The 12,428-nt window shown below is 43.7% G+C and overlaps 1 protein-coding gene across 1 annotated transcript in view; it reads right to left on the bottom strand.

Annotated features, from left to right (window-relative positions):
* The window catches only part of IL13RA1 (interleukin 13 receptor subunit alpha 1), a 49,037-nt gene extending 38,582 nt beyond the window's left edge, over positions 1–10,455 (bottom strand). The window contains exons 1-2 of the mRNA XM_074359260.1: positions 10,137–10,455; positions 3,244–3,383 (exon numbers count right to left, since the gene is read on the bottom strand). Coding sequence (XP_074215361.1) covers positions 3,244–3,383; positions 10,137–10,212 — 216 coding nt within the window. The 5' untranslated portion in view covers positions 10,213–10,455. The remainder of the gene's footprint in view (positions 1–3,243; positions 3,384–10,136) is intronic.
* Between the last annotated feature and the right edge of the window lie 1,973 nt (positions 10,456–12,428).

The following is a 12,428-nucleotide window of genomic DNA, read 5'->3' as shown; positions in this document are numbered from 1 at the left end:
AGGCACATGAATAATAAAATAACTTGGAAAAGACATGGTAGGGGGAAAGATAAAATACTTTAAACAGTCTCTTTCAAAGCTCAAGGCAAATAATGTTAAATTGGCATGGATAAAGTAGGAGCCCCGATTGTCAACGATCACCAAGTCAAGTGCACGTCTCTCTGTCAGATCAGGAACTAAATCCCTCCCAGCAGGTCTTGATGAGCTATGTGTGAAGGCTCCCACGTGACTTTGGGCTTCAGTAACTTACTCCACTGGTAGTTGCTGTATGACACTATGCCCCATCCCTCAGAGAATCTGGGCTCCTTTGAAAATTTATTAAAAACCAAGGTCAGAGTCCTGAATCGATCCCTGCCCTTCAGGACCAATGTTCACTTGGCTAGATCACACTTTTTCCAATTCCTGATTCCTTTCTCAGAAGGAAAGGGGAGTCAGCTTCAGCTTCAGCTTCTGCCTCTTTGGAAGCCTAGACAGAACAACAGCCTTTTAATTTATTTACCTAGTGAGACCTCCTATCTCTTGGTGATGAAAGAGATCTAAAACCTGATGCCAGATCCTTCTTCTAATTGCCAGATTAAACATTGCTAAAACAATGGTGGTGGGCAGCCACTTAAGCTAGTCACGTATTTTTTTTTAAATCCTCTATGAATCCCTGTCTTTCAACTTAATGGTCCTCCAATCTGAAGATTGAAAATGATCTCAAGGGTTTACCTCATTTAGTACTTTGGGGCCTTTAGATGGTTTCAAAGGCCCCCTAACATACACAAATTATCATAATGCCACTGCTTCAAAGGATATATACACCCCAGTGTGGTCTGATGACATTAATGCTGTGTCCAAAGGACAGAAACAGGAAAGGGAAATCACTGCCATTGATTCTCAGCCTCAGGATTGTAAATGTCAAAATGCCCAGACAGGAAATCCCCATCACTGACTGGAAGGAATAATCTGTGTTTATCACAACTGCGGCATTGGTAGCCATCAATGAGGTAAAATGGCTGGAATAAATGAGCAGGCCTTAGGCAGAAGCCACCCTTTATGGTGTTCCATCTGGTCTCTTTAGGGGCAAAATGAGGAAACAAGAGTAAATGATAATAAATATTAGGTTGAACCATATAATATGACCTATAAAAGTAACAATTTCACATGGCTCAATCCAACAATAGTAATAATGATAAAAGCTAACAGTGATTGAACACTAACTCTGTGCAGGTGGATCACAAATACCATCTCCTTTAACACACACACCATTCATATGAAGTAGGTACTATTATTAACCCTTCCCTATCAGTATTTTACAAACAAGGAAATGGAGGCTTGGGGAGGTTAAATGGCCTCCCCAAGGCCACACAGTTTGAAAGGAGAAGAGACAAATTTTCAAACCCAATTCTATCTGGTTTCACTGTCTCCTAAAGTTAATTTTAGGTCTAAGTTTCTGTAACTATACTGAAGAATTAGCCCCCATTTCTAGGCTAGCATATCAGCATGTCTACTCGATGGATCCTTGAGCGTGGTTGACAGGCTAATGAATAAAGACCTGTTAGAAAGAAAGTGACCTCTTCTCAGGGTTTCAATTTTGATTCTTAGGCAAGGCACTGAAGGGTCTTTCCCGGAATTCCCCAAGGCTGAACTACCAAAAGCTGCCACTAAGACTCCAACCATCTAAGGCCCCTCCTTAGGAACAAGGGGAAGCCAACACTGTGAAAAGGGGAACTGGACTACTAGATTTCACAGGCTTCCGCATTTGGAGGACCTCTTTTAAAACGCAAATACTTCTGACCAGCCCCAATTCTTCATTAACACCTAAACTATAATTAACACCTCTGCAAGAAAGCAGGAAGGCAGATTGGCAAGTTTCCCTCTAGAGGAAGAGTTCATTCCATCCTCACTTCACTAAGCTTTCACATTATTATTTTCTGTGTCCCAGGGAGCTGGGAAGTGAGTAGAGCCACACTTTACACACAAGGAAATGAAGGCTCAGAAAGGTTAAGTAATTTACCCCAGGCCACTGAGCTAGCTGAGTGGTACACCAACTAGTTCTCCAGACTCTTCCTGTCACCAAACTGCTTGAAAATAGTGTTTCACAGTTCACTGAAACAAAGTACTGTCACTAATAACAACTTTCCATCAGTCTCCTTAAAAATCCTAGACAAATTCAACCCCAAATATCCTCCACCTCCTCTACTCAAACACTGAGGGAAGATATAGTCATCTCTCTTATACCCAAGGGGCACTGGTTCCAGGACCCTCCCCCCCAACAGATACCAAAATCCGTGGATAAAATCTCTTACATAAAATGGCATAGTGTTTGTATATAACCTACGCACATCCTCTCGTATACTTTAAATCATCTTTAGATTGCTTACAATATCTAATACAACGTAAATGACATGGAATTAATTGCCACTACAAGGCAAAATCAAGTTTCACTTTTTGGAACTTTCTGGAATTTTTTTCCAAATATTTTCCATTCAAGGTTGGTTGAATCCGCAGATGTGGAACCTGAAGACTGTATAGAGATATACAACAGTTCTGAACAGACAATATGATGCTCTGAATAATCTGTCAATTAGAAGGGGCTACAAACTAATAAGGCATAAGAGAAACCTCCACTGAATAAGATTATCATAAAGAATCCAAAATAACAAAAGTTGTTAACAAAAATTCACTTAAATTTGTTGCTACATCTGACTGGAAAGGCTGGACGTTTCTCTCATTTTTCCACAGGCATCAGGGAACCTTCTGGTCAACGTTACCTGCCACTGACATCTTATTTTCTCATGTTCCATATGGCCATTTTTGCATCACATAGTTCTTGCATATCTATCTGTGCATGTGATTAGTGAGAAATGTGAAAATTCCCTGAGAAACTGAAAGTGTTACATAAATACAAGGCTACAGGCAGGCACGCAGAAACCAATTTTAACATAATTATTCATTGAGTGCCTACAGGAACCAATTTTAATATAATTAATTATTTATTGAGTGTCTACTAGATAGCGATATCTAGTATTTCCTAAAAGAGTAATAATCTCAATTGCATTGGATTTGCAAATAATTAGCAAATATTTTCTAATGTTCAATTTTGTCAACAGTTGTTCCCATAATTTTCCCAATTAAAATGTGGACACAAGCCAAAATAAAAATCCCACTTTGAAGTAAGATTAGAATTTGGCTTACTCTTAGCTTCAATTCACAGTGTTCACTTTACCTCAACAATGCAATATGTTCCAGAAAACTTACCTTATCCTGTTTGTTGCCAAAATGACTAAAATACCGTAGACTACAATTTGGGCTGGCTCCCTCGGGGGGATTCCAGGTCCATATGACCGTGCAGAGGTTTTCAACAGAAACACTCAAATTGGTCACAGGTGGCTGAGTTTCTGTTCAAATCAAGCACAAGAAATAAATTTATCAGCAGCAGCTAGTGTTTTCAGTAGTTCATTTAATCCATTCCTCCAAGTCCTAGAGGCCAAGAATCATAAAACTGAGTTAACGAGAGTTAACATTTATTGAGCCAGGCAGTGTTCTGAGTACTCTCCACATATTAATCTGTTGAATCCTCACAACAACCTTATGAGACAGGAACTAGCAGCCTCATCTTAAAGATGAGGTGACTGAGGCACAGGGATGTTAAGTCACTTGCCCCATATCCCATGGCCAGTAAATGACAGAGCCAAGACACAAACCCAGGTCACATTCTTAACTACTTGCTATAGCGTGAACACAGAGAAGAGTGTATTCTTAAACATCTAAGTTTTCCTCCTGCAGGTATTTGGGGTTTTCTACACTTGTGGTCCACATCTCACCCAATACAGACACTTCAATCACAGCAGTTCTGCGAGTGAGATTTTTTTTTTTAAATTGAAGTTTAGTCAGTTTACAATGTTGTGTCAATTTCTGGTTTACAGCATAATAGTTCAGTCAGACATATACATACATATATTCATTTTCATATTCTTTTTAATTATAGGTTACTATAAGATACTGAATACAGTTCCCTGTGCTATACAGTATAAACTTGTTGTTTATCTATTTTATATATAGTAGTTAGTATCTGCAAATCTTGAACTCCCAGTTTATCCCTTCCCATTCCCTTCCCCTCTGGTAACCATAAGTTTTTCTTTTTTTCTTTTAATGGAGGTACTGGGAATTGAGCCAAGGATCTCATGCATGCTAAGCATGTGCTCTACCACAGAGCTATACCCCCCCATAAGTTTGTTTTCTATGTCTGTGAGTCTGTTTCTGTTTTGTAAATAAGTTCATTTGTCTTTTTTTAGATTCCACATATAAATGATATCATATGGTATTTTCTCTTTCTGGCTTACTGCACTTAGAATGACGATCTCTAGGTCCATCCACGTTGCTGCAAATGGCATTATTTTATTCCTTTTATGGCTGAGTAGTATTCCATTGTATAAATATACCACAACTTCTTTATCCAGTTATCTGTCAGTGGACATTTAGGTTGTTCCCATGTCGTGGCTCTTGTAAACAGAGCTGCTATGAACACTGGGGTGCATGTATCTTTTCAAATTAAAGTTCCCTCTGGATATATGCCCAGGAGTGGGATTGCTGGATCATATGGTTCTGCCAGTGAGTTTAAGCAGCTCATCTTTAATCATGTTTTGCTAAAGTGACATGGTAATTGTTTTGATGACTCTTCCAAAGTACTAAGAGATTTAACAGCCTTTGTTATTCCCTGTCTGACACTAAGCAGCTGGAACTGTAGCTTTGACTAATCGGAAGAGGGAAGAAAAGAGGAGAATCTGAACTAGTGTCCTTAAAAATGTGTTTCATTTGGAGAAAATCCACCAGTGTCTCCACTAAATATTTACTGACTTCATTATTTTGGACCCAGCTCTAAGATCAGAGAAAGGAGTTTTCATACTTCTGCCAAATGCAGGGAAGTACATAGAGGAGGGAAAGGAAACATTTCAAACTTTCCTGAGAACTCCTGAGGCCAGGACTACCAAAACCACTCCCCAGAAACTGGATAAGGAGTACACTGGGGTTCTCTGGCCTATCTTTTCAACTTTTCTGTAAATTCAAACTCCTCCCCAAATAAAATTTATTAAACTAATTTAAAATACAGTCCCCAAAATTATCTAAGGTGGCAAACTTAATCATTATTAATTATTTAAGGACTTTGGTTATATTAATTTATCAGTCAGTAGAGATAGATTTTATACTCTATGCCAACACTTTGGAGTGCTGTGGACCTCTTACATAATCTGCAATATTTATAGCATTACCTTCCTCTTTAACTGAACAAAAATTCCATTTGTCCCAAAATATCAACCCCACAGGCACTAAGTAGTTGGAATTTCCCCAAAAGTCAGTTTTATACACAGCAGCCGGCACAGGCCTGTGACTCTGAATATTCATTCCGCCTTTCCTGACTCTATTACTATTAGCTGTTCTACAAGGTAGACCAGAGCTCCAGTCTTGTGGAGGAGGAGCCCACAGCAGACCAAGTCCTTAGGGAAGCAGGGAATTCCCACTGCACTGAATTAAAACCTAGCCAGTGCCAGACAGCAGCAGTGGCTCAGGTGACAGTGCTAGCTAGCACCAGGATTTTCAGTGATTACAGGAGTGTCAAATTACTGCATTTTGGCCTTTCTAACATTGCGTCAATGATATTTTTGAAGACAAGTCATTTGTCAGGTATAGAGCCTCTAATGGAAACTTCGTTCCTACTGAAGGTGATAATCTACTTTAGGGTATCTCCCCTATTGAGCAGTTTCCAGAAATATACCACAGCAAAAGTTCAGGATACCTGGTTTAGTACTTCCTGACACTCTGCCTTCCCACTCACCTCCCACTGCCACACAAAAATTAAAGCCATAATAATAATTACCTGTTTATGGTTCGCTTAAATCTTACCTCAATTTTCAAGGTAGTTTAAGCCTTTTTAAATCTATTTTTTTAACCTCAGTATTTTAACAAAACAATAGCCTTCTTTATTTCCAAACTCTCAAATGGATTTCATTTTTTCCCTCATCTGTTCTGAAGTGTCCTTTAGTCAGATCTTCTAATTGGTTTGCATTTTAGTCTACTTGTAGCTATCTGTCATCCTGTTTTGTCCCTAATGATTCCTTCCATTTCTCTTTTTTCTTTGTTTGCTTTTTTGTTTGTTTGTTTGTTTGTTTGTTTTGGTGGGGGAGGTAGTTTATCTATTTATGTATTTATTTATTTACATTTTTATTGATGTATAGTCATTTTACAATATTGTATCAATTTCTAGTGTACAGCATAATGTTTCAGTCATACATACACATAAAACCTTTTTTTGTTTTGTTTTGAATGTTGCTACTGGGGATTGAACCCAGGAACATGTGCAGGCTAAGCAGGTTCTCTACCATTGAGCTATACCCATCTCATCATTTATTTATTTCTAATGGAAGTACTGGGGATGGAACCCAGGACCCCATGCATGCCAAGCACACACTCCACCACTGAGCTATACCCTCCCTGCTCCTCCCATTTCTCTTGAGATTTTTCTACTTCCTGTGCTTTAAAACACACACACACACACACACAGACACTTGAAATACAATCTCCAAATGTTTAAATATATACAAACATATGTATGTGGGTATAATACATCCAGACATACACATAAACAAATGGAGACCGTACTTCTTAGTAAGGTCTCTAACAGCTCCTCAGAGGTAAGGTATAATTCCAGTGTAGTGTAGGGACTGAGTGCGCAGGCTCTGGAGCCAGACTGCCTGAGTTCATAGTAGCCGGCTCTGCTACTTACTAGCTGGCAAATTACTTAACCTTTCTATGCCTCAGTTTGCGCATCTGTAACAGGAGGATGATAATAATAGTTATTTAACGAAAAAGGATTATTATGAGGATTAAATGAGTTCATACAGATTAAAAAGCTCAGAACAGTGCCTGGCACAGAACAAATGCTATGTAAACATTTGCTATCTGCTTTCTTTCTTTTTGAAGAGACAAAATCATTCTAAACAATTTCTTTCGTTTTCTACGGAATTGATATGCGTCCACGGCCTTTGAGACAGAACAAATATCCCTTCTGCCTGATAAAGTGCCCTTAGGCATCTAACTGCAACCATTTCTTGGGGATTTATCACTGACTTCAGAAAAGGGAGCAGGAAAGAGAGACTCAAGTAGCTCCCTCAACTAAACTTCAAAACTCAAGTGAGTCTGTAGGGTCATCGAGCACAACACCTTATTCTAATTAGGAATTAACACAATCAATGCTGTTTCTAATATATTATTAGGCATGTTGCTTAATTAAAAGTTTTTGCTCTCTCCTGTTCAGTCACAGGAGCTGGCAGAAGCATGCGCATTTCGGGAAAAGTTAAGGAAATCACAAGAGTCATACATGAGTCATCCATCTCCTTCCTTTACATCTACTCAATCATCAACTTATTTCAGTGTTTTCTGCAATACCTCCCTTGATCCTGATCATACTAATGTGCTCTGCTGGGCCCGGTGAGGCTGGCTGACATACACTAGTCACAGTCCTGGACAGAAGGAACGCACAACACAACTTTCTAGTGCCTATCTCCAACCCCAGACTCTTGCATAGCTTTGTGCCCCAGTGATTTCCCCACACCCCATAAAGTCTCCCTGTTCACTCCTCCTCCAGTGTCACTTCCCTTACACTGTACCCAACTCAGCTTCAAGGGCAAATTCTGCCTGGGCAAAGCCCTTCTGCCTGGACTGACTTTGCCAGTGCACCTTCCTGCCAAGCTGGGCTCCCTGTGGAGCACAAAGGGGCACTTTCACTCTCATCTTTACTCTGGGTCTCTGCTCCTGCTACTGCCCCCACCTGGGAATAGCTTCTCCTCCACCTACTCAAATGTCACCCATCCTGAAGGTCAAGCTCAAGTTTTAGCTCTTCCAGGAAACTACCAGCCTCCAGTTTCCCCTCTTCTGAATGTCTATAGTACTTATTGTTTGGACCACACAGTCTTGCAATTATAAAACAAGTCTCCAATACATGATCATTTGCTTCATACCAAATGGCCTGTACATACTTGCCTGGGTCCCCACTAGTCCTGCTCTGCTCTGCTGGAAGGCACCCAGCTCCTCTCCCAGCCAAGGACTCCCGTCACTTCTGCAGAGAGAGGCACTGAATACACTGGTTAGGGGCATGGCCTCTGGAATCAGGCTACCAGGGTTGGAAGCCTGGCTCTTCCACTCTACCACTTATGAGATTCTAAGCAAAGCTCTGGGCCTCACTGTGCCTCGGCTTCCTTATATAGGAAACAGGACAAATGACAGCACCTAAAGGAGAGGTTTTGTATAAAGACTAAATGAAACAGTTCAGGTGGAAAACTTAGAACACTGCCAGGCATCAAGTAAACACTGTATAAATGCTAGTCATTGTTAAGATATGCTGCAATGTGAGCTATGGATCTAAACAGACAGAATTAAGCTGGTAAGCTAATCATTTTTATAAACACTCAGAAGATGAGAGCTGGAAGAGCCCTTAAAACTTACAGAGTTCAGCCTCCTCCTGTCACAGATGAGAAAGCTGCCGCACAAGGGAGAGGAAATGACCATCCCAGAAGTTCTGCAGCTGGGAAATGTCAGACCACTAAACTTCAAGTCCCCTGACTGGTTCCCCACCCCCACCCCAACATACCTCAATGCAAGTGTCTCAATATTTCCAATAGGAAAAATAATTTCTGTATTCTAAGTAACCAATACCAATGGATCTCTGTGACAAAACTGGTTAAGCTGGGGGCTGCTGGTATTATCTAGAGTTTGTTGTTTCAGGTGTGTGGGGGAAAGAGTCTGTAGGAGAAAGGGTGCTGGAGTAGCACTGAAAATCAGGAGACTGAGATGGATGACCCTAGACAAGTCCCTTACCTTCTCTGGACTGCAGCTGCACCGTATGATTATGGGAATCGGATCTCCCCAAGTGAACTAGAGGCACTTGGGGGACAACGACTGCTTTAAGGTTTTAAGTGAACATACAGAGCCTGGCTCAGTACTAAACAAGGTAGACTGACAAACTTCAAACCTCCCTCAGGTCGCTACTCAAATGCCACCTTTTCAGTAAAAGTCTTCCCACTCCACGCTATTCACAATGGCAAACCGCTTTCCTTTTTCTCCATAGTACTTAGCACCATCTGACATATCTTATATTTTACTTTTCTCCCTCCCCGCCCTTCTCTGACTCTGCCAACAGCATATAAGCTCCACAGGGCAGGGACTCAATCTGTTTTGCTCACCGCTGCCTCCTCAGCCACATAGAACACTGCCTGCCACAGAGCAGACTCTGCATACGTGTTGTTGACCGAATCAATAAAGGTCATTGACGTTTCCTAATCAACGTTTCAACTTGGGTTTCAAAGCACAACACACTGGTGAAAACGCAATAAGCAAGATGCGGGTGTTTGTGTCAATGTGATAATAAAACCTATCAAATTTGGAGCTACTATCGTCACCCAAAATGTCCAGGGGGCTACTATTGCCAAGAATTGTCCGTGAGGAAGTCATTAACCCCCAACTTTTCACAATAACTCTGGCTGTTTAATTCTGAATTGCCGCACAGGGTAAGGGGTATACAAGAAACGCACTATACTATCTTTGCAACTTTTCTGTAAGTCGAAGATTATTCCAAAACATAAAGATTATTAAAGAAAGAAAAAAAGGCATCCGTGCGGATGGTGCTCCGGGTTTCCCAATGGATTTCGTGGACGCCAGAGGAGGCCGTGACCCTCTCGTTCTTTTCCTACGAGGACCAGGACCTTTAGAGGTTCCCTTCAACTCCCACCCCTCACTGGACCCGCCGCGCAAGAAGCCCCGGCGCGTTCCCGGCGCGTTCCCGGCTCTCCGACGCTGCGTACTGGTTTCGGCCCCGCACCCGGGCGCCAGGCTCCTGGGCGCTTCCCGACGGCCAAGGGAAGTGCGGCGACAAGTCGTCGTCCCCCGCCCCCGCCCCCACCGCCCGGGATCCGGGAAAGCCCCGCCGCGCCCGGTCCCCCACCCCGAGCCGGGAGCGAGAAGCGGCGGTGGCCGCAGCCGCGGGGCGTCGTGGCGACAGCCCTGGCTCCCACCCAGCCGCAGCCCTCGGCCCCGCGGCGCCCTCGGCGGGCCTCTCGTCCACGGCCCCCGCCGCCCCTGGCCCAGGGGCCCGTACTCACCCGCGGGCGCGGCGACCCCGGCTCCGGCGCAGAGGAGCAGCGCCCACAGCCCGTAGAGCCGCGCCGGCCGCTCCATGCAGCCCCTCGCTTCGGAGCCCCGCCGGGCTGCAGCCGCGGCAGTCTCCGCCTCCTTCGCTCCCTCTCCCACTTCCCGGCTCCACCGCGCTGGAGGCCAAGGGCCGGCGTAGACGGGAAGAGCCGCCCCGCCCACCGGCCGCAGGTAACCCCGGGCGGCGAGCGCGGGCGGAGGGGCGGGGCGCTGGCCCCGAGCGAGGTGCGACACCTGGCCCCGCCGCCGCGCTGCCCCCCGTCCCGCGGAGTCGGCTCGCGTGCCGGCCAGAACCTCCACGACCACGTCGCGGCCCAGCCCCGCGCCCGCCGGGCCCGGTGCGGGCTGCGCAGACTGGCGGAGCCTCGGGCGTGCCCGGGGCTGTGCCCCGCCGGACACGGGGGTAGGGGCGGCTCCGGAACGAGCCTTGGCCTGGGGAGTCTGGAGACGCGGCTTCCAATCGTTGGCCTCTGAGCCCTGGGTTCCTAAACTCGGACTCCGGGGTTAGTAATCCCAGGCCTGACCTCACTGGGTGGACTTGGAAGACCCAGGAGCGGATTTGGCGGGAGCGTGCCTTGTGAACAGGACGAAAGGTAGATTTGAAAGCTGGTGATACATACTGTTCCTGAAAACAGGAACCCTTTCATTTCCTATGGCTGCTGTCATAAATTACCACGAATTTAGTGACTTACAACAACCCAGTTTTATTATATTAGAGTTCTGAAGGTCAGAAGTCTCACTGGGCTAAAATAGAGGCGTAGGCAGAGCCGCGTTCCTTCTGAAGGTTCGAGAATCTCGTTTCTTTGCTTTTTCCATCTTCTAGAGACTGCCTACATTCCTTGGCTTGTTGCTGTACCACTCAGCCTTCTGCTTCCTTAATCACATCTTCTCTGACTCTGACTCTCCTGCCTTCCTTTTTCAGTTATGAAAACCCTTGTGATTAGATTGGACCTACTAGATAATCCACAGTAATCTCCGTATCTCAGAATCCTTGATTTTTATCACATCTGCAAAGTCATTTTTGCCATATAAGGTAACAAACACATTCGCAGTTGTCTGGGATTAGGTCATGGACATCGTTGGGAGGGGCTTATTCTATCACCACCCCCCAAAAAAGCCATGTCTGAATGGATAATGAGCCCCACTAACTGAGGTGGCTTTTGGCTGAATTAAGCCCATGTACACAACTGAAATCGATTGCAAAAAATACAGCAATAAAAGTGCTGATAATACACCTAGTCTAGACCCTACCCAAAGGGCATGCGGATGTTTAACCTATCCGAAATAAGGGCTTCACTCTTGGAATTAAGGCCCTCAAGTTCAATAAACATTTATTGTCCTTCCAGGAACTGTGGTAGACAATCATTAAAAGTAGGCCCTGCCAACAAAGAGCTGCTTGCACTGAATCTTGAGATATTGAGTTGCAGTTGAAGATGTAGAATAAATCCTTGCCTGCATATCTTATTGAATAAAATAATGTTTATGAAAACACTTTGTAAACTATCAAAGCCAGTTAAACTAAGAGATTACTATTATTTCTAAATCCCCCCACAAATAGGCCAGCCACTCTCTAACCTAAGACCTGCCTTCCCCCATCACCACACACATACACTTGTTGACATTTGCTATAAACAGTATACAATAAGTTAATAATAATGATTCCAAAATGATTACATCATCTGCCTTTTAAGAAGTCTCCAGTTGGAATAGGAGCCCCTGGGAACTGGCTGAGTGCCATCGTGGGCACTGTCTGGCATAGACTGAGCGAGTGCTTAATGAAATGAACAGTAATGGCAGCGCATGATTAGAAAAATAAGGGTCACGACTTGTCATTAGCCTCCAGAAAAGGCCCTGAAAATTTGAGCACTGTGAGGAACAAAACCGAGAGTGGTGGCATGGCCATGATAGTCCTCGCATGCTGTCCTGAGTAAGACTGTTATAGAATCAGTTCTATTTCCTCTCGACCCTAAACATCAAGCAACAGTTAAAAAAATTTTTTTGTAGAGTTAGGAATGCTGTTTCTTAAATATCAAATTTTTATTTGTAATCTCTGTGTACTTGTACTCAAAGAGCATCCTGGATTGAGTTAGACCACTGCCCCGGCCTACAAGAAGACAAAAATCAATTGGAGGGCTTTCCAGGAACTGCAATAAACAGAGGGCTCTGGTTTGGGCTTTGTGTAATCCAAGTCCTGATGAGTCAACATCAAGTTTAGCTTTAAGTCTTAACCATTGAGCCCTGAA

Source organism: Camelus bactrianus, chromosome X (assembly GCF_048773025.1).
Source record: "Camelus bactrianus isolate YW-2024 breed Bactrian camel chromosome X, ASM4877302v1, whole genome shotgun sequence".
In the NCBI taxonomy this organism is placed as follows: domain Eukaryota; kingdom Metazoa; phylum Chordata; class Mammalia; order Artiodactyla; family Camelidae; genus Camelus; species Camelus bactrianus.
This window is presented reverse-complemented; position numbering and strand designations above follow the sequence as displayed.